Source organism: Mugil cephalus, chromosome 3 (genome assembly GCF_022458985.1).
Source record: "Mugil cephalus isolate CIBA_MC_2020 chromosome 3, CIBA_Mcephalus_1.1, whole genome shotgun sequence".
Lineage (NCBI taxonomy): Eukaryota > Metazoa > Chordata > Actinopteri > Mugiliformes > Mugilidae > Mugil > Mugil cephalus.
This window is the reverse complement of record NC_061772.1, coordinates 23,624,910-23,652,196: the sequence shown is the minus strand read 5'-3', so window position 1 is coordinate 23,652,196 and position 27,287 is coordinate 23,624,910. Positions and strand designations below refer to the sequence as shown.

The 27,287-nt window shown below is 40.4% G+C and overlaps 1 protein-coding gene across 1 annotated transcript in view; it reads left to right on the top strand.

Moving 5' to 3' along the window:
* The window catches only part of cdkl5 (cyclin-dependent kinase-like 5), a 40,109-nt gene that overhangs the window by 3,711 nt on the left and 9,111 nt on the right, over positions 1-27,287 (top strand). Inside the window, 14 exon segments of the mRNA XM_047580170.1 lie at positions 1,931-1,965; positions 12,730-12,775; positions 12,861-12,997; positions 14,023-14,143; positions 14,747-14,806; positions 15,695-15,785; positions 18,337-18,439; positions 20,449-20,535; positions 21,005-21,085; positions 21,514-21,689; positions 23,110-23,945; positions 24,822-25,162; positions 25,884-25,985; positions 26,335-26,524. Of these exon segments, the coding sequence (XP_047436126.1) occupies positions 1,931-1,965; positions 12,730-12,775; positions 12,861-12,997; positions 14,023-14,143; positions 14,747-14,806; positions 15,695-15,785; positions 18,337-18,439; positions 20,449-20,535; positions 21,005-21,085; positions 21,514-21,689; positions 23,110-23,945; positions 24,822-25,162; positions 25,884-25,985; positions 26,335-26,524 (2,406 nt within the window).

The following is a 27,287-nucleotide window of genomic DNA, read 5'->3' as shown; positions in this document are numbered from 1 at the left end:
GGCATTTTGTGTCCAGATCCACGCACTTCCTCGTCTGCAAGAGGCTGCATTCCAATAGCCATACTTCTAGACTGTGTAGTACGCTGGAAAAATAAATGTCCCGTCAGGTGCAGCATGCCAAATGTACCAGGATCCATCTTAAAGCATTGGTTATACTTACTGTACATCATGCAAGTGCAAGGTTTAAAACTGTGACAGAACACTGCTACCAGAGCATTTGAATCAATGCAGAGGTAATTCATGTCACGCAAAGAAAAATGAACTGATAAACGCATTTTCACTTAGCGTTCGAGGTCCGTCTGCTTCTGTCACCCCGACAGACCGTATAATAAAAGAGGTCACCCCACAAGCTGTCGTGAAGCTGTACGTACATCAGTGCAACAACAAAGATGCTGCTTCAGTGGATATTATGCTTGTTTTGGATACATGCAGTACGTACAGCTGCAACCTGTGACGTTACGGACCTTTCCTATAGATTCAAATGCTCCGATTAAAACATAAATTTAATAATAATTCCACCATTGCAAATGTTTAATAAACCATAATATCTGCTATTTTTTTTTTGTTAGGGCTATTTATTCAGACCCCGTTTATATATTTACAGATATGTTTGTCAGGGCCTATGTAATTCATCACTTTCCAACCAGGACTTTGATCCTGTCATCCCGTGTGAGATAAATTTCTAAAATAGTGGGATCAAGGACGTAAGCCTCCTTTATATGCACCGGCATCACTGCACAACACTGATACACAGTCAGAACATTAAATAAATAAAATTTTAAGTCGATCTGCGAAAGACACTCGAGTATCCCACACAGGGTGTTCACACATCAAACCGTTACATCTCATAGCCAGCAGCATTATTTAAGACTGACTGCGCTTAGCTGGACGGACATGCATCCATGGCTTCACTGTAATGTAAGATGACAGCGTGACCAAGAAACTGAGGGTTTATTGTACTGTTGCTAATTCTCTGTAACCACAATCTACATCAGTGCTTGTCACTATATGTTAATCCAAGAGTTAGATTCTCAAAACACTGAACTTAAATGAACAATCCTTGTTCTTTGCCTGTTCAGTCAATTTTACCGTTAGGAATTTACATTTGAATCTTTAATTTTAAACGTTTGTTCATTTTTATTTCACTTTTTTTTTTCAAACCTTTGCCTGAGAATCCATTTCTTCGGTGAATGACACATGTAATGTGTGCGACCGTGAGCCTCGACTGACGGAGCTTCGAAGGAAAGCGCCGTTGTGAATCAGAGCTCTAGCAACTTCTGAACATGTTGTACTTTGTTGGCGCATATCACTGCATCACAGCTGCTGAATTCATTCGAAAGTGACACATAAGTCCTCCAGAAAATGATCCGACTTCAACTACTGAGTGCATTCTCACATTTTAAAGTAAGACTCCAAAAGTTATGGCACATTTGCTACCACGAATCGTTTGTGAAACATGACGCTTAAGATCTGTATGTAGGCAAAGCTTGCAAATAAACTGAAGCAGCATAAATGTTTAGCAAAGAAGGTTGGTTGTTGCCTTCATTTGCTTGAACTTTACTCAATAAATACCGCTGCACAAAGCTTGTGAAAAGAGTTCCCAGTAATAACGGTTGTTTTATCTTATTTTTTACCTTAAAGGGCAGTGCCATAAACTTGGCATCTGAAATATCGATGGTCGTCAACAGGGAGTGAATGTGTCTGTCAAAAGGTATAGGCATGAGTGTGTGCCGAGTGTGTGGGAGAGTATTCATGCCTCCGCCTCACCTATTAACAGTTGTTCCTCTGGTGGTTCTCACCTACTGTACTTGTTTTTTATGAACCTGCTCGTCAGAGGTTTGCAGGGCGAAACATAATTAAGATGTTGAGACTTAACAACACGTCTCAGCCTCACTTTTTATTGATCTTTTGTATCTTTCTTTTCATCCAGGAGCCTATGGCGTGGTGCTTAAGTGCAGGCATAAGGTAAGACATTTGTTGTTGTTGTCGTTACTGTCCTCTGTATTAAGAATGATGGGGAGGAATTAAACGCAGGCCCGTGTGTAAAGAAGCCTGTGGTAGAAGATGTTAGGTTATTGATTTGATTGAGCTGTTGATAACATAACATAGAAAATAACAAAGACATTTGATAATTTGATTATCTCTTTCCTATGTTGCCACAATTGTTTAGAGGGAAATACGTACACAACACACAATAACCTTTTGGATATAATCCAGGGAGACCGAAGCACTGAACATACTTCAGTTCAGATGTAGACAGTTGAGTACTTACAAGCTGGGAGTGGTTGTAAACATGCTCCTACAAACAAAAGACATCAGGACATAAACAGAGTATCTCTAGCATGTGCACACTGATAAAATTACGGTGCTCCGTGTACTTAAAAATATAAGTAATGTCAACTTGTAAAAGTAAGCTGACATCATCTTCAAAAGTAAACTGACTTACAGAATGAATGTTGTACCAATAAAGACTACTCATGTTTGATCTACGGGATAAAATGATGCAAAAAGTTGCCTTATAAATTTTTAAGTGCATGGAGCACCATATTTTCATCAGTGCATGGCCGACTTATAGCTAATGGTGCGTTCCATTGACCTCGGAGGGCGGAAGCTGGCACTGGGAATGACGTCACACCTGAGTTATCGCGCTCCAGTTACAGATGTCGGAAAACTAGATGGCCGTGTCCATGAAAGCGCTTGGGCTGTCTGAATATTTGATGGAAACCTGGTTCAATATTTACATTGAAGTGAAATGAGTGAAATTATTTTTTTTTTAATTTCTTGATATCAACTTATATTGTTACTATGTTAAACTAAATTTAGGCTATTTAATTTATTTTTGAAAAGATAGCTTGAACCAACTCATGAGTTTTTTTTTCCTATAATTATTTACAACTATATATGTTTTACTAGATGAAATTTAAAACACACGAGTCACACATTTATAAAAAAAGTTCAAAAGTTTTCTTTAATTTAAATGTCTTCAGAGGGTTTTGGGCGTTCCAGTTGAAAATTCCCACTTGGAACTTGGAAATTCCGACTTCTGAGTACAAATGGAACGCACCATAAAACCCTAGCTAGTTAGCTAACGGCTAACTGGTTTTAGCTCCGTAATCTAACATTATGTAGAGGAAAACACACATCTGTGCTTACTTTAAATTACAGTAATTTGCAAACATTAGCTTGAAATTAAATTTGAATCAAGTGTTTTAAAACAACTTGCTAACATTATTTTCACACAAAAAGTCTTTTGAAGACACTGGCTATTGTTAATTCAAACTTACATCAAGAGTTATTTTACATATTCATTTCTACAACTATATAAACCTGAAAGACTGCAGTAATTAATTAACTATATCACTAACATTAACTTAATTCTTACCTTAAAGTCCAGTCTCCCACTTTTTTCCAGTTTCTTCTTTTGTGGAGCTGGTTGGTTGGTGGGATTTAGCCAGAATTCATTACATCAACTGCAGTTGGAGCAGAATAAATACAACGAGCAAATTGTGTGTTGTGGGCGTCTTCGTAAGAAGATTTGTTGAGCCACTTACATATAGCTTGTTAAAGAAGAAAATAAAAATGACTTGTATTTTGAACAAATGTAGATGAAAAAACTTTGTTTTTTATTGTTATTATCACAGGCTTAATAATATTTAAATGACATATTCTTAGTTGATTATTTTTTATAGCACATAGGGGGCCACAGACACAGATTTTGGGAGCCAGGTATCATGCTCTAAACTCCACTTCCTGTATTTTGACAAGTTTACGTATGGACGGATGGTGACATTTAAGTTGCACACACTACCACTTGAGGTCAAATTGTGTCCACAACCATTGCTGAATGCTAATGTCAGGTGCTAATCTAATATATTACTCAAACAACCATTCAGCATCTAAAGGGAAAGTTTACTGGACAACTTTATTGTCACCAGTTGCTCCATGATTTAGTATTTCCATTTTCTCTAAGGTTTTTGTAATTAATGTGTCTCCAGTCCGGTATTTTAAATAGTTGACTATGCTATGTGGAGTGGTAAAGCTTTAAACACAAATAAAGGTAACCAAGGACGTGGGTGGATACACTACACAAGCTATTTTAGAGTCTAAAAATGTCCATCCACGTTGCTATAAATAAAACACCGAACTGGTGCCGTGGCTTGATCGGTCCATAATGGGGTTAATGGCCGATTAACCCAACTATTGCATGTGTTCAGATTAATACAGTGATGTTAACTCAAGAGTTTAATCTCAGTGAGAGCAGCAGTTCCTAGAAAGGTGATTTTTTATCATTTACTGTGGGATTAGGTTCATATATCTATAGAAAGATATATGTAAATCCACAGATACACATTTAGCTTGATAAAATACATTATGTAAAATAATGTAGAGGCACAGGGCTTTCGTTAACGTGAGAGCTATGAATAGAAGCAAAGCTGAGAGATGTCTGTACACGCCCTTCACTGGAAGGAAACAGCAAAGAGATAGTCTGATAACATCTGGAAGTTGCTCAACTTCCTCCCACATAATTTTCTTCAAATGTTGCCATTGTCTATAGTGCAAGTCTATTGATGTGTCCGTCCAAGGAATCCCTCCTCAGTCGCCATGTGTTGCATTCCTCCTATTTTTCCCAACTAAAGTGTTTGTGTAGGAGGTTCTCCCTCATCCCGTTCGAAGGTCTAAGGACGGAGAGTGTTGCGTTCAGTGCAGATGACTGTAAATCCCCCTTGAGCCTAATTCCTGTTTCTGTAAATAAAAATTTGACTTGATTTGAGTCACAGTCAAAAATAGCCAATATTTATATATCAGCTATATCAGCCAATAGGAATAATTTATGTTACAATCAGCACATGAGCCATTATTCTTATTACAACAAACCTAATTAATTAACCAAAATAGGTTGTTTTCCATAATAATTGTACTAACAAAAACAACTTTACATGAAATCATTCCTGTAGTCCTTTATTGAAAGAAAGTTGTATCTTATTTCTGATTCCAACTGATTCAAAGGAATGGGTTTTGGCTTTTTTTTTTTTTTTGTTTACATTGATAGGATCTTTTTTATCCATGGGCGTCTGCAGGTATTTGTTTCAGCCCCAAACACTTAGAGTAATAACACTGAGCATATATCGTAGGTAACAACACCCAGGACAAAACCTTTTAAGAGCCGCACATCAAGCTTTCCGTGATAGCAATGGACTAATATTGCATATTAATATGAATTTTATGTAACAACTTCATTAAAAATAACCTGAAAAGTGACGGCTGTTCTATAATTAAGATTCATCCGCGCGGATGAAGCTTTGAGTTCGCACAGGATTACATTTTTAGTCTGGTTTTCATATCATTCCGTCTGTCAGTACATTTATGGACATAATATAATTGTGGATAACACCTAACACAACACATACAGAGTGAGAGAGAACTGCTGTAGGAGGAGTGATAGTTGCTGCAGAGTCACCGAGAGAGGGGAGCGCAAGAATAGGAAAGAAATGTACTTTAAGAAAGAATAAATCTTGTTTTAGTTTTGGTCAGGTTATAACAGACTGCACTGACAGATGAAGTGCTAAGCTAAACTGGGGTGTAACCAGTGTTGGTTTGTGTTTAATTTAAAATGTGTTCATTCATTATGTAGCACTGTGAGTGCCTAATGTTTTCCCTACAGTCCCTTTTTCTGGATCTGTCATTTGCCATGCCATTTGTTCATGTTTCATTCATTTTAGACCCTATATTTGGCAAAGACCTCTCGCTGCTGTGTTTCATTAAAATTTCATAACCGCCATAAATTATATACAGTGAGTGCAATTCTAAATGTGCAAAGACTTGCATTCTGTTAGCATGAACAAACTGACACGGTAAGCAGAACAGGACAGTGATAGAGGACGCGCGCCCCAGCAAATGCAGATTAAAGACACACACAAGTGACAGCCTCCTTATAGGATGTGTTAGAATGCAAAACGCAACTGACTGTCAATGTGGAAATTGGCTTCCACATTTCTCGTCTCATCTTCCAAAGATGTCTGTGTGCTATGTGAGGAAGGCTTATGAGTTTGCTCTATGAAAGAGATCTTTGTTGGTTGAAGTGCTGCATTTGTGAGACAAATGTTTCTCTGTAAACTGGAAAATTAATCATTGGCCAATTACACACAATTCATCACGTTTGCTTTTTACTTGCTGTGTAATTGTCAGAACAATAGTGGGACAGACGAACCAGAGTCTCTTCGTGTTTGCAGAGTTATGGCTTCATGCATGACTAATTTGTCCAAACACGGAGAAAAGCAGCAGCAAAGTCAGTGGATCACATTCATTTTTATATAAAAAATATATATATATATGTCCAACTGGCAAAGCTGATTAAAGCACAGCTCACTGAGGCCTTTGTAAATTATTTGACTTGCCTATTGCTATTTGTACGCGCTCTTGGATTTTGATGAGAGAGTGGACAAGCAAGAAAGACACCTGAAAGAGAGCAGGAGGCACAGAAATCAGTGGTTACTGATCATGACTGAAAGCAAAAAGATGTCCATCGGAATATTGGCTGTGTGTGTGACAAATTCTTAATTATTAAATAAAAATTAAATGCGATATAAAAAAAAAATTATAATAGCTCAGGTGCTTTATAAATGAGGCCAGTTACCTTAAAAATAGTAATCCGAATACTCCTAAATAGTTAGTAAATAGTTATTTAGTTAAAAAATATGTTTATATATCTATATCTATATATAGATATAGATATATAAAGGCTGCTACAACATACTGCCTGACCAACTTCTTCAACTCTCCTCCACTTACTGGTTTTGCACCAAAGTCCAGCTTGTTGTTTGGGTAGTGGGGGGACCTCTGTCTGCTTCGCACCACCTGTCGAGTGTTTTTAAAGCTATATAGGACTTTTTCGCCAGCACCGAGCGTTCATTCAAAAAAGTCGCGGTATTTCCAACTCGAACACGTGCATCTCTCCCTCCCTCCATTGTTACGTTGCCTGGTAGCACAGCAGGGCTCTCAAGTCTCGCGCAATGAGTGTGAGACACACGCATTTCAATAAGTTCACACGCTACCACGCCGAAAATTGTCAGGCCGCATCCAATTAGCCAATCAGAAAATATCAGCGGCCAATCAGAAAACAGTATTTGTCGTTGCCAGGTGAAATAGGAGCGTTCTAACCACGCCTCCCACAAATGCGCGAAAATGTGAACTCGTCAAAGAAGAAGTGGATCTGGTAATCACTTCATCATTTTTTAATTTATTATCATAATTTATTTATTTTACAATAGTGCAATAGTAATACTTATTACTGTCTAGGAACTATACAGGACATTTGCTTATGAATCACTGTTGAGGACCCATAAATATGTCTCTACTTAGACAGATCTTATTATATGTTGGCTCCGTTTGCCTTAAAGTCAGAAATCACAGTATAGAGTACAGTGGTGGGTCCTCCTGGGTTTGTATGGTTTACCTTACTTTTGAACATGTGATTACAACCTACGTGATAGGTTTGACGGACATTGATTTAAAGGCTCGAGAACAGCACGTGCAGGCAAGTGTCTGCATCTAAAAGACACACAGGTCAACAGTTTGGGAAGGAAACAAGCAGGTGATATAATGTAGGAAAAAGCGAAACTACCTTGGCTTCCACAAAACACTAAAATAAACAAGATTGCAAGGCCTTTACCATTCCTGAAGCACACTCATGAATACCACACAAGGGTATGGATTTGTTCTCATGAACGTCGTAAAAATGACCTTGTTTAAAGCCAGCGGCAAACTCTGGCAAACGGTACAGTTTCTGGAACATTTTAGGAGGAGTTAGGCACAGCCACCCACACGACTTTCAGTAGTGCTCTTCAGGAATCTTGTGGGTTATGTCATGGATCTTTATGTACAGTCAGTTTTTGGAGAGCAACAATTTGACCACCTGCAAGACTGAAATCAATCTACTAGCTTAGAGAAGAAAGAGTAGGACAGAGCTTTGCTATTGTTGGTCTTTAAACCCATTTGTGTATGGCGTGTACTTGTGGGTCTCAAACAAACATATCAGGCAGCTAGCTTTATTCTTTCGGTGACCGCATGCAGCACGTCTTCTCTCAACAATACATGTGTTTGTAGATAGCTCTGCTACATTCAAGCCCAGCTATTTCAAGTGGTTGCCTGAGGCTAGCACACAGTTAGCTCCCCATGTAGGCATATTAGTAATGTTAATATGCTAATCTAGAACAGTTAGACAGCGGTACCTGCATTTAAAATATCTTTTATGGGCAACTCCAATTTTTTTTTCCTTTTCTTTCTTGGCTTTTTAGAAAATTGGGGTTGTTGACCCCTGGGTTATTGGATTACTTGTTTTGATCTCACAGGTGGGAAAACACAAAGGAGCACACAAGGCCCAAACTCTTTTCAAAGTAAAACAGGAAGAAGATACATGAAAAACCAAAACTGAAACTCATGGAATAATAGCTCTAAAACCACTGTTTTCTGGTTTTACGATCAAAAACCTGTATTCTACTTGGTGTCATGTATCAGCTGAAACCAGGACAACTCTTAGAAACCTGCAGTGCACTATTAAAAGCCATGACTATGGGCTGAGCCTTTATCGCACAATGTAATTAATCTATTAATCTCTTTCTGTGCTTGAATAGTACAAATATTTCATACGTACTAGGGGTGGAGCCGATAAGTATTCAGAGAGGCACAAATAAGGTGTTTTTTTACAAACAGGAGTCTGGGTGAAAAGTCTCGACTCCGTAACAGAGGAGGCTCTGACTGGAGGAAACACGACTTAACTGCTTCACTATTTTAGTTGAATAGAATTTTTTTTATCTTAACTGGGTTGCATAGGCAGCATGTAACTTTTGGGAAGCGGAGTTTGACCCGGAGATTTTTCCGTTACATTACATTAATATTGAGTCAGGTTTTCTCATGTTAGCTTTCGTCTGTTAGCTCGATAATTCAGACTATCATCCCTTGGTACTGATAAACGGTAAATGGTCTTGCTTTCATATAGCGCTTTTCTACCATCACCAAATGAAGCACCAAATCATCATCGCAGTCATGTTCGGCCCCTTCAGGTCAGCATAAATCACCTCTGTTAGCTGCATTTACTGCAAAACATCAACCAATATTGCATATACATCCATAACTATGATAATGGATAATTGAAAAATGCTTATTTTTACACTTACATATCCTAAAAATGGATTTTTACACCTATTTTGAAATTTATTCCAACACAAATACAAATACTGGATGCTTTGCACGCCCCCGAATATAAACATAACTGCAGATTTCTTCGGTCACCGTCTCCTTTGATTTTATTGGACTCCACTCTCTGCGAGTCTCCACTTCATAAAAATTTAAATACCAGCTGTCAAAGTGTGGCCGTGTAAAAAAACGGGTATCCTCTCCTCCTCTTGAAGTTCCCAAGAAGTGACATGTGACACCTTTCCCACTTACATAACAGCGTAAGGGATTCATTTTCACATGCGGAGCCAGCCATTCAGACCATGGCCAATAAAAGCGTTTTAGCTTTGCTGCAAGAGAGCAGTTATTTTTACTTTTCTCAGCTGGAAGCAGGGCAAAAGAGAAAAGGGTGGCGGAGGTAGAGAGAAAGAGAAAGAGAGAAGCAGTGTGCGAGTGTGTGTGTGTGTGTGTGTGATGGAGAGGAGGAGATGCAGAGGGAGGGATTGAATACAGAGACTATGCTGATGGTAAATGGGTCACCCCTGTTAGGAGTCTACAGCAGCACATGAATATTGGTTGAGGGAATCACAGGACTGTAAGACTCTGGGCTGAAACCCAACCAGGTGAAACACTGGAGACGAACGCACCGCAAAATGCGTTGAATGAAATCGCATTTTGAACGTGTCTGCGAATTAGGTAGACTTTACAATGCAGTATGCATTTTATGGAACATTTAATTAGTCGAGTGAATGTGTGCCAGCGTTTTGTGCAGTGTTCTGCCACTTTATGAAAGTGTTGTATTAGCGTATGTGGGTGTTTGCATGGAGGCTTATGTGTTATCTTGAATTTGTGTTTTGGGAGTGACAATAGCAGAAAACCTACACGCTAGCCAGTGTTTCCTGGTGCCTATACGGTACCTCCATGCAGCACTGGAGCACTCAGAGGACTTGTTAATTAATTTTCTGGTAGGTTATCACCAGAATGTTCATCGGTTACTCTTTGATAATTGATAATTTTCTTGTCAAAGAACCAGGCAGACTCTCCTGGGGTTATTGTAAGCAACATACATTTGCGTCTTTGGATTTAACAGTGTAAGACGTTTCATCATCTTAGGTGTTATTACATATAGATGATGAAAATGTTACATAATCAGTAGGAAAATATATATTTTTTCCTCATTTTGATTTAGATTTTGTCACTATTTCTGATTTTGTTTCATCTTGACTATAAAAGAAAACTGTTGTGTTAAGAGTACAGGCACTAATACACAACATTCAAACCCTAGTGTTAACTTTGGGTGTACTGACTAAATTGTTCAGCCCCTGTCACATGTGCTGTACGACTGCTGTTATGTGTGTTTTATTTAGTCTCTCTGGTAAACACCTCCCAGTTTCCTCTTCAGATGTACTCCCTTCACTGGAAACTGTAGCATCATTTACTCTAAGGACTCCCGGGATTAAAGGCTGCCAGAGCTGTAAATCCACGTGGCTTCATTTTCATTTGTCTCTCATGTGCAGATCTCTTAAACGTGCAACTTTGTATTTGAAAAGAGAGCACGCAGACAAACAAGTGGCTTGTGTGAACAAGCGCGACGCCGCCAGTGACATGCAGCTCCTTGCAGCGTCGCCTCTTCCCAACAGTGAGCCCGACTGTGTTGTCTCATCGTCTGTGGACAAAAGGTCAACAGAGGAACTTGAGAGTAGCCGAGGACTCAGGCTGAGATGTCGTAATTCCCCTTGGCTCGCTGTCCTCGCCCAGCCTCCGGGTCCAGCGTTAAGACTCGAGAGAATCGTTGACACGGCACGCAATGAACCTATAAAATATCATCAACTGAACCGTCTCTGCTAAATCGCTTGGAGTTTCTTTACACCAGCGCTGTGATTCACACCACTCCCATAGTGTTGCTTTTGGTCAACGCAGGCAGCTGTTTTCAGTGAAAAGGCCATAAAAAGCTTAATGTAGCACCAAAAAATGCAGAAGGAGACAGTGAACACATTTTAGAATTCAACAGCTAGAGAGGAAAATATCGACTGCAGGAATGCAGCAAAACCAGTTAATCAAGAGAGAATATTGGACTCTCATCCCATGTTAATGTTCCTTAACTGCTGGGTTTACACTGATGATGCATAACATTATGAGCACTCACAGGAGACGTAAATAACATTTAAACCATCTTGCATTTATATGGATGTTACTTTGACTTGGACCAGACCAGGCACCCCCACCCCACAGCACTGACACTCCTTGATAGCAACAGCCACCCCCCCAAGCAGGATGCAGCCTGACACAGGCACACACAAGGTGTTGACCTGGCCTCCAAACTTCCTAGATGTCAAACTTAACAAGTATCTGTGGGATGCACTGGGACAAACAACATCCTGTTACCAGACACCACAGGACTCCCTCAGAAGGCCAATGTCCATTCTCTGATGAGTCACAACTGTTTCGGAAGGAGACACTACATTATGACCATTGTCACATATTATGATAATATCAGCATATCCCCTTAAAAGATAATATAGTGGCAGCAACACACACATTTTTGCAGGTTTATAATCACTACTACACTAAAAATGTTTTTTTTTTTTATTATTATTATTTTTTTGAGACAGGGTATCAAAATGTTGATTTACTTAATTTCTAAATTCACCCCCTTGAGCTATTTTAGTTAATTCTAGTGTCTCACTCAGTCTAAATACTATTCAGCAGAGTAACAACATCATTTTCAGTAATGAAAGTCCTGCACAGCATTCTAATATTTTTTAATCGTCCCACAGAGAAATAGTGGTAAATTTTTCTTAATTTCCCAAACTCCAGCTTGGTGCAGCCCGGTTCAATTCTTCCTGTTGCTTCTCTCTGCACCCCCCGAATAAACTCTTCCCAAACAACACTTTGATCAGCCTGGCAGATCTTCAGCAGGCATAATCAACTCCTAATGGAGTGCCTCCAGAACAATTTTCCCCCACAAAACATATAAGTTTTGGGTGAAGCTCAGCCTGGCTTCCGGGCTAGTGGAGATAAATCCAATAAGAAGTGTGATTATCCTTTTACATGAAGATTATCCTGAACTGCGTTCGAGCCTAAGGAACTAAGCAGCAAAATATCTTTGACCAAACTTCTCATGAACTTGCTGTGTGTGCACAGTGCAATAAAAGCAAAACTAAAGCGCTGAAGCGGCGGCATTTGAAACAAAACTATGGCAAATGTCTGAATTTGCAACCGCACCAGCTTGTAAAAATTTAGTAAGGTCAGTCAAGCAACCTGCAAGTAGCTGATGAGACCTAAGATGCATTTTAAGTGTGCCAAATATGCGCTGTTTTTATTTTTGGGAGAGTGCCTTGTGGTAAAGTAATGGAAATGAGAGCAGCAGCATGGCTCTTGTGTTGGCACTGCCACAGGAACACTTTTTTTTTTTCATGATAAGAGTGGGCAGAGAATGAATAAAATATCCTCACCATATCTATTATTTCTCATTTTCACCTTTTGTTCCGCACATGAATTCCATCTCGACAAGTTTTGTTTGGTCTTAACACAGCTCATGTGCTCAAATCTTTGCAGGAAACCAACGAGCTGGTGGCCATCAAGAAGTTCAAAGACAGCGAAGGTGAGCGACGGAATGGGTGAAGGGTGCGGGGGGGACGCGACGGAGGGAAAGACGAGGCGCTGAGCTCTCTTTGTTTTCTGCACAGAAAATGAGGAGGTCAAGGAGACAACGCTCCGGGAGCTGAAGATGCTCCGGACCCTGAAGCAGGACAACATCGTGGAGCTGAAGGAGGCTTTCCGCAGGAGGGGGAAACTCTACCTTGTCTTTGAATATGTCGAGAGGGTCAGTTCATCGATGATCCTCCTGCATGCTGGGCGCACATGTCATCCGCCTTTGTGTTGCTTCGTGTGGACTGTAGAACAGTCTTAAGTTTGAGGACGTAGAGTCTGCTCAGTTAAGCATTAAAAAAAAAAAAAAAAAAGCGTCACCATAGCAACATATGAACTATTCTGTTGGCGAGTAATGGTATTCCCCACTGTGTTGCCAGGGTACCCAGCCAGTTTATTTTATGACAGGTTTTATTTTCATACTGTGCTCTCGTCTTGTAACTTGGTGTCCCCTCTCGTTCCCACATCAGAGTTGACGAAGCCTTTATTATGTCACGTTTTAGATGAGAAATTTCTTTGCGCATGTGAGCTTTGTTAGGGAGCCGGGTAGAGAACACAGAGGTAGTAGTGATCAGACATCCCTGTACTCTCTAAAATAAAAAAAATTCAGAGGACCTGTTACAACCACTTCATTAGTTTAATTTAATTTATTTATTGATTTAGATTAAACTTTTAAGTTACAAACAATATTTGATGCGTTCAGTTGACTCAGTATTTTTTGGCACTAAGGTCAACTTAATATTGTGTCCGGTCTAAACTGATATTTCTGCGTCACTTGGCATTAAACTGGTTTCAGGTTCTGTTAACACAATAAAATTGACCTGATGACTGAGTAATTTAATTCCCCAAGTCTCAGTGCACTCTAAAAAAAAAATAATCTTTTGGCTCAACAAAGAAAATCAATGCAACAATTTCCCTTTGGTCTTTTTGAGTTCCAACAACCATCTTTTCTTCTACAATCAACACTGTTTTTAATCATGACCTGCTTAATATGTCCTAACGTAAACAATCATTTTAAAGTTGATAACTCATAAAAATTAAGTCGTTGCACATAGCTTTAGGTGTTGTGTGCTTAATTGTGCTCAAGGGCCCGGCAGTAGCAGCGTGGATCAGGTTGCTGGAGTCCTGGAATCCCCAAAGCTCCTGATGAGCTTTATCTGCTTAAGCCTCCTCATGTTTTTTGTTGTTGCGGTTTTGCAGAACATGCTGGAGCTTTTAGAAGAACTTCCCACCGGTGCGCCGCCCGATAAAGTCCGCAGCTACATCTACCAGCTCATCAAAGCCATCAACTGGTGTCACAAGAATGAGATAGTGCACAGAGGTGACGTGTTTATTTATTGTATTTATTTATTTTTTTTAATAATTATCATTCACTTTTAGCTGATCTTTAAATTACAGAGAAATTACTTTTAATTTGTGTGTATGGACAACATATTCAAGGCATGTGAGGCACAGGGCTTTAAGTACCGTTTTACAAAATGTGCCATTTTTTTAAGGAATTGTAGTGATTCAGGAGCCAGTAGCAAAGCACATCATTCCGTGAAAATAATATAATATACTTATGATTAAACGTCAAAGGTTAAGGTCAATAATGTGAACACAATATCTTGAGGGAATTTCCTCAGATATATCTCATGGACTCTAGGATAAAGTAATTAGAAATTGGTTTTCAAAGGTCACCGCAACCTCGCAACACAAAACATGCTTTTGAGATTTAACACGAATCTGTATTAAATGAGTATGTGACAAGATTTTACCTCCAACATGTCAAATGTCAGCTTCACGGGGACATCACACTGTTATAGTCATATCTGCAAATATAATATGAGTCTCAACAGACATGGATGTGAAATGAAACTCGGTTCAGCTCGAGGACATAATTCATTTTAATTAATTTAATTATTTTTCTGTGTTTTTCTCCCAGATATAAAGCCAGAGAACCTCCTCATCAGCTCTGAGGATGTCCTCAAACTCTGTGACTTTGGTGAGCTTTCGGTCTTCTTCTGTTCTTCATTGTGATTGTGCATTGTGTGTATAATCTGAATTCTGGAGATATATACTTGTGTAATGCAGTTAAACCCCAGAGCCAGACGTATGAAGGTAACACATTTTGAATCAAGGTGTTTTGTTAACGGAGTGAATCTTTTTTTTTTTTTTCCTTGTAATTTATTAGACATTCTTCTGTATGCATTCATCCAGCTTGACTGCGAGTCTTGCAGCTATATCAGTAGTTCTTGGTGCCCAGTTTGGTTTCTTTGGGCTCAGCTTAGTGTGAAAAATCCCACTGTTAATTTGTCACCTTGAAAGCTGTGTATCAGAGGGATCAATTCTGCTGCTGGGAAGCAGCCAGCCGGCACCATAAAATGTACTCTGGTGCTTGTCATCCCAATTAATCTCCCGAAGGTGCATTTCAAGAAAGTTAATGTCAGGAGCCCGCTTCTCCTGTATCACACTAATGAATCGTGCTGATATGTCACAGTCGCCCAGGTGTGTGTTATACAATTGCAGGAGTATTTGCAAAATCACACGGTTGATTAGCATATTTGGCTAATGCGATCTCTTACTGAGTCAGCTGAGGTGAGATTTGTTTGTTATTCACTGTTGGAGCTGGCATTCTGTTTATTGTGACTTTTCATGCTTAAAATGGACTCTCTGCACACCAGTTATCTAAAGCAGAGCCTCAGACCGACTGCAGTGATATAACTAATTAGAGTCTGGTCACATGGGAATATGAGCGTGTTGTTACTGCGACTGTCCAAACGATTTGAATGTTGAATTCATTCTCATTCCTCTACCGTTTATGTCTATCTGTGCTGGATGTCTTAACATACAGAATTGGGTCTATTAATGTTTGTGTGTCACTCTGGCTCAGGTTTTGCTCGTAACCTGTCTGAAGGAACAGATGCCAACTACACCGAGTACGTGGCTACAAGATGGTACCGCTCGCCTGAGCTGCTGCTGGGGTAAGCCCTCGTATGTTTGTACCATCTTTTAGAAATAGATATTTTAAATATTATATTGGTTGAGATTTTATTTTATCCCTACGATGGTGTCAGATGAGGATACACTGATCCATTCATTTTCTCTCATGATACCACCTTCAATACAACAACAACTGGTATCGTTTTCACAAGTTCAAGAGCTGTCAAACCTGCTGCGAAGACTCATCTACGTGTGTGTAAGGTAATATGAGGCCAGGGGTTGAATGGAGTTAAAAACTTGCATACCAACGAAATGAATGAAATGTATGTTTTTGAGAAAAGACGTAAAAAATTATATAACTACATGAAGCAAGTCATGAGTGAGCTGCTCATTACAAACTGAGAACAAAGAACCCAAACGTGTCACACTGGGTTTTCTTCAAAATTATGCAGCAAACATCTAGAATATCTACATGTCTTTATCTGATTGCACCTCGAAGGTTTTAAAATTAACTTGGATTATGCTAGATTCATATTATAAGGCCACTGTTTGTCCTACTAGTGATCTGTGTAGATCTCTGGATTCCCCATACCCACCACCCACCATGAGGTATTAAGCCACATGGCACGCCGCAGCCTCCAGTGTGTGCAGGAGGGTCTGATAGTCCCAAACACTCCCCATACCACCTACATCCACCACCGACATCTCACACCTTGAACTGAATCCACCGGATGAGCCCCAGCAATGCCCCCGCAGGCGGACACTGGCAAAGCGCCCAAATAGGGAGGGGCTGCAGGGGCGAGGGGCCACGGTGAGCCAAGAACAGCACCATGACGCCCTACGCTTCTAAAAGTCTTAAAAAAATGTGAATTAAAATAGGAAAAACATGGTTTTCACTGGATACAAGAGAAGGATGTCTCTGACTGAATCAGAATCAGATCAGAATCAGAAAAAAAAATATTTATCCCCAAGGGGCAATTAGGGTTAAGAAATACTTTCACCAGAGATCAGTCTGTTCATATTTTTCTTGTTAATCAATCAAATTTGGACTATACTGCAAAAAATATAAAAAAAAGAAAGAAAAAGAAAGCGCTCAGAGCCACTTTTAGAGGTAACGGAGGCCAACTGACACATCTCCTCATGTATCCTGTGTCTGGGCTAAAGAGTTGCACCTGAACACACCGCAAGGAATAAAGCCAACAGTTAGCTGGTACAAACGTCCTGTGTAAAATAGGCAGTAGCCTGTATTCATCATTAACCAAATTAGCTGGAAGGCTTGGAAGCTACAAAGGACTACAAACCATTATACAGAACTGGCCTCTGCTGAATCATACTGATGAGTTGGTTTATTTAGTCTAGATTCATTTTTTATTTATTTATTTTTTTTCACATGCACTGTTTCGCAAATTTGACCGGGCAATCAGAGGAAGCTTTCTAACTGAAAAACCAGCAACATGGGTCTGATTAGTGCCAATGGTTTAGGATACAGTGCAAAAACTAAGGTGACAGAGGCTCAACGATGGCCCTGCACTGAACAAGAACTGTTTCAATTTCCATGTCTATTCATGGCAATGTTCATTTTTCATTAACCTCCTGACTGAGACCCTGCGTCCTCATATGGGGACGTTATGTTTTAGGTTTTATTGCAGCTTATTCTTCTTTATTTAAACCCATTGTCCTGCCATCTAGTGGTAGCAAAGGTTAAAACTTATTTATTTATGCTTATTAATGGTTCTAGTTTAATATGACGTGTATTTTTAACAAATTAGCAATTTTTGCTAACTAGCAAGTATTTGTTTGAGGACGTTGGGACTTAATTGTTTCCAATTCTGTCTTTGTGCAGCCATGTTCAGGTATTATTAAACAGTTTTATATTTTGTCACACATTGCTGACGTCTTTATAATATAAATAATGAAATAATCCCAGTGTCCACATATTTTTGTTCCCAAAAACTACTACTTTCTGTTCAAAGATGACGCTTAGTTTTTATACATCTTGGGTCCTACTGATCCCAAATACCAAATACCAAATAATAAATAAAAGCTCTCAGGAGTTTAGCGCGGCAACATTACTGACATCAGCCCTTGTGCGTACACATCGTACCCGGAGAACGAATTTCTGTTTTGCTGTTGGTTTCTGTTGCTTATGTTGTTTTTTGCAGCATCGAACGTCCATTCTAGCTCGGAGACAGCTGAACGTCATCTAGCCTCTCTGCTGTAGCCTGATTTAGTAAATGCCCTGGAACATTTATTGAGACAGCGTTTGAATGCCGCCCACTCAAATACTCTCTCCCTCCAACACCACCTTTCCGCTGCTTCTCTGCCGCGAGATCTCTCGCCATTTCTCACCAGACTCTGTTCCCTTCAGATATGACCATCGTCCTCACGAGCCTCTCCACCAGGAGCGCAGCATCCATTGTTTTGTTACCACAACAGCATTGTTGCCCCTCTCGGCGTAATAATTCTCGCAATCATCACCTCTTTCACCCCTATCCTCTTCGTTCTCGTTTTCACGATAGCAATTATCATCCTACTATCGCTGTCAGTGTCCTTCACATAAATAATAATTTGCCTGGTTTCTCTTCATCTTAGAGCTCCCTATGGAAAGGCAGTGGACATGTGGTCGGTGGGGTGTATCCTCGGGGAGCTGAGTGATGGACAGCCCTTGTTTCCAGGGGAGAGTGAGATTGATCAGGTTTGTGACCCTTGTAGTTAATTAAACAGCGAAAAAAAATTATATATAGTCAGGATAATAATCGAACAAAAAGCTTACATTTTGATGGTCTTTTCCCATGTGTGGATTGACAGTTTTTCTTTATTCCCACTAGGTGACTCTCTTTGAGGGTTGATTATGCCTGATATGTCTCCAGTTTGAGTTTAATATGCTTTTTTGAACAAAGGGAGGTGAAAATCTTGGACGGGAAAAATGTGTGTGTGTGTGTGTGTTGTTGAGTTTAGTTTAGATCCTGAACAGGATGGACAGGATCGTTTGTCCTTTATTTTACAGAGTAAACCAGTGCAGTCAAATGGGTCCACTGACCCACAAACAACTAATCAATTAATGGAAAAAATTATGAAACGAATGAATCAGTCAATAAAGATAAATAATCTCTTTCAGCCATAGCCCTGAGCCACGGCAAGAATTTATAGATTAATTATCTATTTTCAGTGATAGTAATGGAAGTTCATTGAAACAATGTACACGTCCCTCTCAGGTCAATGCGCTGGGACACATGCTCTCTCTCTCTGTTTTATTATCTCCACTTTCCTTAATTAAACAGTGCACTGTGTCTCTCAAGGTGATGCAGATAAATAGTCATAGATTTTTACTAACATACTGTTAGTAATAATAATGTCTGAGACCAATTTAAATCAATGTCAGTTTAAATCAATGTGATATAAATCTGTCTTTTTTATCTTTAATTCTACAGCAAGTTGAGTTTTATGTTAAAAAAAAACACACACACATAAAAACATGACAGATAACATGCAAGAATGTATTTTTATGTACATTACTGTCAGACATATACACTGATCAGGCATAACATTATGACCACCGACAGGAGAACTTTGACCATCTTGCGACAATAGTGTTTTGCTGGGAAACTTCTTGACATTCATTCATTTATTCACAAAAATGGTTTAGGAACAACAACAACAGCAAAAAAAAAAAACATGAAAACTAGCACAAGGTGTTGACCTGGCCTCCAAATTCACTAGATCCCAAACTGATCATTTATCTGTAGCGTGCACAGGAACAAGCGCTGATCCACAAAGGCCCCTACCATCAACCCCCGCTAACAACATTTAGTTGCCAGAAATCACAGGACCCCCTCAGAGGCCCATGTCCATTTTCTGATGAGTCACAACTGTTTTGGAGGCACAACAGAGATCTGCACAATATTAAAAACGTGGTCATAATGTTATGCCTGATCCGTGTACACAGTCAAATATATGCAGATGGGCGAAAGCAATTTAAAGCTGTTAGGATCAATATTTTAATACAAACTTGTCATCAGAAAACTCGGCGCAGAAGGGAAATGCTTGACAGCTCATCATGACGAACCCCCACAACATCTGCCCAACGCTGTAGCTTCCATTCAGCTTTTAAGCATCATCTTAGTGTTTATTTCTGATTACCAAAGAATGTGCTAAACCAAATGCAGACACAGGCAGACACAGAGGGTAATGACTAGCTGGTGAACAGTGCAGCATTTAGCCCCTGAAGAGACATTTGGCTTAAGAGTAGGTGGTGATCAAATCAGAGCTAAAAGGAAAGAGAGTACTTTGTACCGGAAACGGGTCAGATCTTCAGTTTCAATGTAAAAGTTTTCTTTTACAGCTTTCTATGTTGCCCCCAAGTCTCCAAAATATATCTCGGCTTATGGCGGATTACCTCTAATTAGAAACAGCAAAAAAGAAAAAAAAATACGTCAGTGACTGTCACTGCTGCTTTCGATCGTGTTGTCTTCATCAGTGTTTAGGGTTTCCCTGGTTGTCATGGAAACGCACTGTTCCACTTAGGTTTTTGTCCACAAATAGACCAAGGTTAAAATCACAGAACTTGTACTCCTGTCTAAATGCTCATAAATGTTTTTTTAAAAAGTATTGAAGGTGCGTTTTACCAAAAAAAAAAAATAAATAAATAAAATAATATACTGGTAACTATGCGCCAACGGTGACGTCGCTTCTTTTTATGTTCAGCTCTTCACCATTCAGAAGGTCCTCGGGCCACTTCCCGCAGAACAGATGAAGCTCTTCTACAACAACCCTCGCTTTCATGGAATCAGGGTATGGAACCGCAGTCACTCACGTTCTACTTCTCTACTTCTCCTCCTTCTCCTCCTCCTCCTCTTCCTCCTCCTCCTCCTCCTCCCCTTTGTGTTTGCCTCATTCCCCTTCTCTCTCAGCTCTGTCTCCTTCTATCTCTTTCTCTTTCTCGTGGCAGAGTTCCCAGCACCATGACTGAGTGGATTGCTGTGACTCATGAGATAGGTGGTTGGTGTTCAGTTTAGCAGCAAGAGAAAATGTCCCAGAAGGCAGAAGAAGACTTTTGCGTGCGTGAGTGTGTTGTGTGTTGTGTGTGTGTGTGTGTGTGTGTGTGTGTGTGTGTGGGCTTGTTTGTAGTTGGTTTAGTGTCGTCCACTCATGGGTTTCTGTGTGATTTGAACTCACAGCTACTTTTCACTGGTAGGAACGTCTTCTGTATTTTCGACAAGTCTAATAGTAAACTTTGATGTGTTTGTATGTTTATGTCTAGTTCCCCTCAGTTACTCATCCCCAGACGTTGGAGAGAAGGTATCAAGGCATCATGAGTGGACTGATGTTGGATTTAATGAAGGTAAATTCTATACATCTCAGTTAATCCGTACAACAACTCACCTTTCTGACAGATACCTCCATCTTATTCATTTCACAGCTCCTCCATCAATACTATTGCATCTTACTGTATCTATCCTTCCTATGTGTATAACTTATATTTACTAATGTCTCTATTTCTTCTTGTAATTTATTTGCTTATTTTTTTTTATTTACTCTTTCTCATCTTCCTAGTGGTTTTCAAATCTTTTTTACGTGCCTCCCTTGTGGATCAAGTCTAAGTCTAAGAATATTCAAACTCCACTTATCCACTGATGTCCCTGCTAACCTTTATTCAATTATTTACACTTGTGTAGTTCTTTTAATTATTGATAACATTTTAGACACAAGCCGTTAAAGTGCATCCAACCCTGCGTACATATGTTTGTTTTTTTTCCCCCCTCCAATCAGAATCTGTTGCTGTTAAATCCTACTGAGCGTTATCTAACGGATCAGAGTTTGAACCATCCAGCCTTCCAGCCTCTGAGGCAGGTGGAGAGAGAGAGGCCTCCTCCTGCGTCCCCTAACCCGCCACGCTCCTCCAAGAGGAAAACACACCATCACGGAGAGAACACAGTCCCTACGCGGTTAGACTGCCTTCTTTGATTTTTACTTTCTGCCACAGATTCCACATATAGTCATCTTATAAGCCTCTCTTTGTAAATACTGGGACTAAAGACTGAATTGTGTGCACATATTCCCAAATCATACCCACTAGGGTTAATAACCCTAACCCTAATTCTAAATAACGTAGAATCAAACATTATAATGAAGAAATATGCTACCTATGTGTTTGTGCATGAACCATTATGACGTAACCGTCTAATCCTCCACTATAGCTGAGCTTTAGCCAGCACAGGCTAAGGCATATGCAATCATTTAAATGAACTGTTATTAGAGTTGATTGAAAATGTAAAAGCGAGACACTACAGGTAAATAAGGTAACATGATTAACTAATAGATATCACCATGAAACTTCTCCAGTTGATTATTTACATAAATACAACACGTTTTTGTATGAGCTGTTGTTATCTACTTAAATATGTGCTAATTCGCATGCATTTCCAGAACAGAAATTTAAAGTGAGGTTCAAAATTCTTGTTTCATTTTGTTAACCTATTAGATTTCCAGGTATTTACAGAGGAGATTTTGGATATCTCTTTTTACCACTCCAAATACTCTCGACAGTCTGTTTTTAGGAGTAACATGTTAAATAGATCAGGCTCTGAATGATATATATCCCCTCTGTAAATACCTGCAGAATGTAGTTAGGAATTCATCTTACTTACTAGTGGTTTTCAAATCTTTTTTACGTGCTTCCCTTGTGGGTCAAGTCTAAGTCTAAGAATATTCAAACTCCACTTATCCACTGATTTCCCTGCTAGCCTTTATTCAATTATTTACACTTGCATGGTTCTTTTAATTATTGATAATATTTTGGAAAGTTTGGTAGGTTGTAAGTAGCTAATGAAGTGTAGATTTCTGGCTCAGAGTACGTAGAAAAACTCATTCACGTTGTCGGAAATTGACACCAACCAATGAAAGTGTGAGCTTAGCTTCGGATGCCGGCCTTTCTACTTTCACGATTGGTTGCCAATACAAAGGATATGACCATATTTGGACCCAACAGACTTCTGCAGGAGCAAAAGAGCTTTACAACGGTACCTCATATGCTGGGGTAGAGACAAGACTCACAGTCCTACGAGCCTGTTTAGAGGTACAACTTGGAGTGAAATGAACACCTAAATGTGCATTTTGAGCATTTTTTTAAAACTAGTTTCATAGAAGACATGTTAATGAAGCAAAATAGCAAAAAATCTCAAAACTGATCAACTGAAAAAAATGTGTTTTTGCCTACCATATCTCAAATGTTACTTCGATTGATTAGATTTCTTCCAACTTTTAAGAAACAAATGAAATTCTTGGTAACATTCACCTAAAAAGGCACCTTCAGAATGAAATTAGAGTAATTTAATGCAATGCTAAATTATGTCTTTGGTTGTCCAGGAGTCACAGTAAGAGCACAAGCCGTCGCTCCAATAGCAAAGAATGTTCCAGCCTCCCTCGACATGGGGACCTTCATCACCTCGGCAATGAGAATTTCCTCAATGGCAACAAACCGGCCCCGTCCAGTTTAAGTCCTACACTCCACCCCAAGGGCCAGTACATGTCCCAGACCCTGAATCGTTCTGCCTCATCCAACAAAGACCTGGCTAACAACAACTTGCCACACCTCCTCAGTCCCAAAGAAGCAAAAAATAAGACAGAGTTTGATTTCAGCTTGGGACCCTCTCCAAAGCTGTCGGACCAGGGACACGGGGCCAAGTACGGCCACAGCAAACCCGGTTCCTCTCGGTCTCAGCAGCAGCAACAGCAGCAGCAGGCCAGCCGCCACACTTTCTTCGAAAACAAGACCAACACACTACAGTCTGGAGCGGAGAAACAACATGGCCGACATGCTCACAATATGGCCGACTCTGCCCATGGATCCATGTCCTCGTCCTCTAAGAGTTCAGCGTCTTATCTCAGTCTGTCCAAGAGCCACAGCGCGCTGAGTGATGCCAAATCGGTGGGGAACCTCAGCGATGGTCGACTCCACCCGGATGACCCAAACTCCAATGCAACAGCTGGAGTGGGACCTAGTGCCCGCTTCTTCCCCGCCAGCTGTTTAGAACTGAACACCCCATCAGGTCCTCAGGGACCCCCCGGCAGCCCCTCTGCTCGACACAGCGACCGATCAGGGCACAGCCCCGCCTCTCGTAGCAGTGGCAACGCCCGCATGGAGAGCAGCACACTGGACTCTTCATCCAGACACAAATCCAGACATAAAGCATTGGCTCCAGGTAGGTTTAAAATCCAAGTTCAAGAGTCAAGTTTAAGGTCAGTGCATCAATTAGGTCTCTGTCATTCACAACAAAATTGATAATTTAATTACCGTATTTCCTCTAATAGTGGCCGGGACCTTTACTTACTAGCTGCCCAGAATACCTGTCCATTATTGGAGCTGGGCTTTTATTAGAGGGAGGCCCTTTACTCTGCTTTTTTTTTTTCACTTTAGTAGATACACTAAACATGGGGGGTCAGCACGGACTGAAAAAGTGAACAGGGTCTATTTATTTAGCAAATTGACAAGGAAAAAAATGGTACTGTACACATTAAAGTTACGGCAACTTAAATGGCCATAGCGTACCAGAGGGTAACCACCCTGATGTCAGAACAACTTATTCTTTGTGGGCCAATATTAAAGCATTACACAGCTTCCTTTCCTGCATTTTACGCTGCATACTCCAAAACCTTCTCCTTAAAGTCCACGTCTCTTCTTTGCACCACGCTGCTAAAGCTCTCTGTTGTTTTGACAGTGTTTCGGTGAAAATCTGGGTTCACGTGGCACTTCAAATGTAGCTACTGCCATCTCTGGCACCTGTGTGTTACTACATCCATAATTGGCTGACTGGTGCACCCGGCCTGTATTTGAGGCCAGCCGTTATAAGAGACCCAGCTATTAATTGAGTACCAGCCACTATTAGAGGAAGTACGGTATTTCCTGTGACATTCGTACAGAGAAAAGTAAGATACAGGAAGTCAGTGTATTTATTTTAAAGCTTAAAGTCTTTATCCAGACTTGGCAGCAAATGTTGTACCAATAAGAAGCTTGGTCTGAAATGTAATGCTGTGTGTAATGTGAATCTTAAGTTTCAAATGTTGTTTCTCTTTTCCAGAGGATGCTAACGCCCCAGAGCTCTTAGACCCAGGAGGAGCCGGGATGCCCTCCACTCACACTCTGCCTTCCCCACATGAGTCTTATCACTACGGCCTGGGCTATACCTCCCCCTTCTCCTCTCAGCAAAGGCCTCAGCGCCACTCCATGTACGTGAGAAGGGAACGCCACCGACCACACGCCGCTGAGGGCGGGATGGCGGGCTTGCCTCCACCTGGTCAGGCGATACCGACACGAGCCAGTAGCCTGCAGCTCCTCTCCCCACAGCTGCAGCACCGGACCACCCTCACTGGGCACTCAGTGAGCTCTTCAAGGGAGGACTGCACCGACGACATGACGAGGGTTAGTGGCAGACTTTTTCCGTGAGTGTGGTTGTGACAAGTGAAGGAAGCGTTCTCCCTTAATCTAATGACACTAACACTGTAAAAGGGGGGTTTAGTAGGGTCCATTATATCAGACTTTAGTTTCTGGTCTGGCAGCAGACACCTGAGGAGTTGTCACCATCACCTAGGTAACAGAAATACACACACACACACACATATATCTATAGATAGATAGATAGATAGATAGATAGATAGTTCACCAAGAATTCAGCTGTCATTTCTTAGAATTTAAGACAGAAGCGGAAGATCAGTTTGAAAAAAATGCACACAGACAGAAAAAAATACATTTCCTGGAATGTACTGAACCTCACTTAGATAAGGGGTTTCCCCTAAGTGTAACCTCCTGAAATCAAACTGTGTGTGTGTGCGTGAGTGTGCTTGTACGGCTATCTTTCTGAGGACCGGTTTTGAGTTTGAGTTTTGAGTTTTAAACATACTGTTTGAGGGTTAAGACAAGGCTTTAGGGTAAAGGTTACAATTGGGTCATGGTGAGAGTTAAGGTAACGGTTAAGACTCATGTCAACTGTGGTCCACCCAAAGATAGCTACATAAACATGTTTGTGGTTTGTGTGCGTGCGTTATGCTGTGTTGATGCTGTCTCTGTCTCACACGATCATTGTCACTGCTTCATGCTGCTTCTCCAGTCTGCTTTGACCTGCACCTGTCCGTCTTCCCAACAGAGTGAGCAGTCCCCTAAAGACATGAGCCACCCTTGTGCCCCCATCAAAGACTCTACGCGGGACAACACTGCTGCTTTTCATACACAGCGCTCTAAAAACGAGGTCCGACCCCCTGACTCCTCCCTTCCCTAAACACAGGACAGTCCACTAAGCACAGACAGTAGCTTCTATTCTGACTTGCCGGTGTTCGTAGCTTTGTCTGTTTCTACTCAGGTCAACAGCTTCACTGCACGTTGTCGCTGGTATAAATGTAACCTCACTGAAAAGCTCAAAGATTGTCTTGAATGTCTTGTGATGTAAGCCAGTAAAGAATGCGATAGGTAACCTTGTGCGATAGAAATAAACCAAAGGAGGTCATCCAATCTCGAGGCCGGAGATACTGAGGAACGTTTTTTATGGTCCTGTGTCCACGTGTCTTTGTGTGTGTCTGCACGATACGTGTGTCTCTTAGGTGGGTATGTATCACGACCCTCATGTTGAGGATGGAGGTTCATCCAAGGAGAACCGGATGATCTTCACTGAGTCCATGCCCCGGAGAGTAGGCAGCTTCTACCGAGGTGAGGAACAGGAATCACCACAAGACAATCTGTGTGTAGTGTGGAACCACATACAGCAGCAGAAAAGTCAGTCATTTAGGAAAGGTAAGTTTATTTGTGTGGCACCACAAAGGCAATTCAGAATTCTATTTGTTGCACAAACTGAGGAAATTAGACAAAATAAAGAAGAAATAAAATGATAATGAAATAGAAAGAAAAACAAAACTTCACAGACATGCTACCAGCTTGGGGGCGATGTTGTACTTTAGCACGGTTTAAATACAGTGTAAATGTTCAAGGCTAGCCCTATATATTCATTATCAGTTTATCTGTAAGTATCCCTCTATTTATTTTTAAAGGCAAAAAGAAGGGCCTAACTTAAAAAGAACTGTGAGTCTGGATAAATGGTGCATTAGCAGCTACTTAGCATTTAGTTTAGCTTGGTTTGAGGACAAAGAGCAGACACATTTACAGCATTTGCTTTACAAACCAGGGGGAAAACAAACCAAAATGACCAAAAAGAAAGCTATAAAGGACTAAAACGAGTGTTGCATTTTATCATTTAATTTTGTCTCTTTCAAATAATGTTAATAAAGAGCTGCTCTGGGTGTATTGATTGATACCTAATTTGTCTGTTCCTCCCAGATTAGTAGTTAATGTAGAGAAACATTTAGCCCGGGTTTCCTTCTCAACTTGCCATTTTGCGTTGTGTTTAACAGTTATATATATTTCGAGGACTTCAAAATAAAAGCAGCAGTGTTATCAGTTTCAACCAGACGAGGCAGAGTGTTTGGTTTTAGGGGGAAATGTGAGTGCAGCGATAAAAAAAAGAACACAAAACAACAACTTTTGAATACATTAAACATCG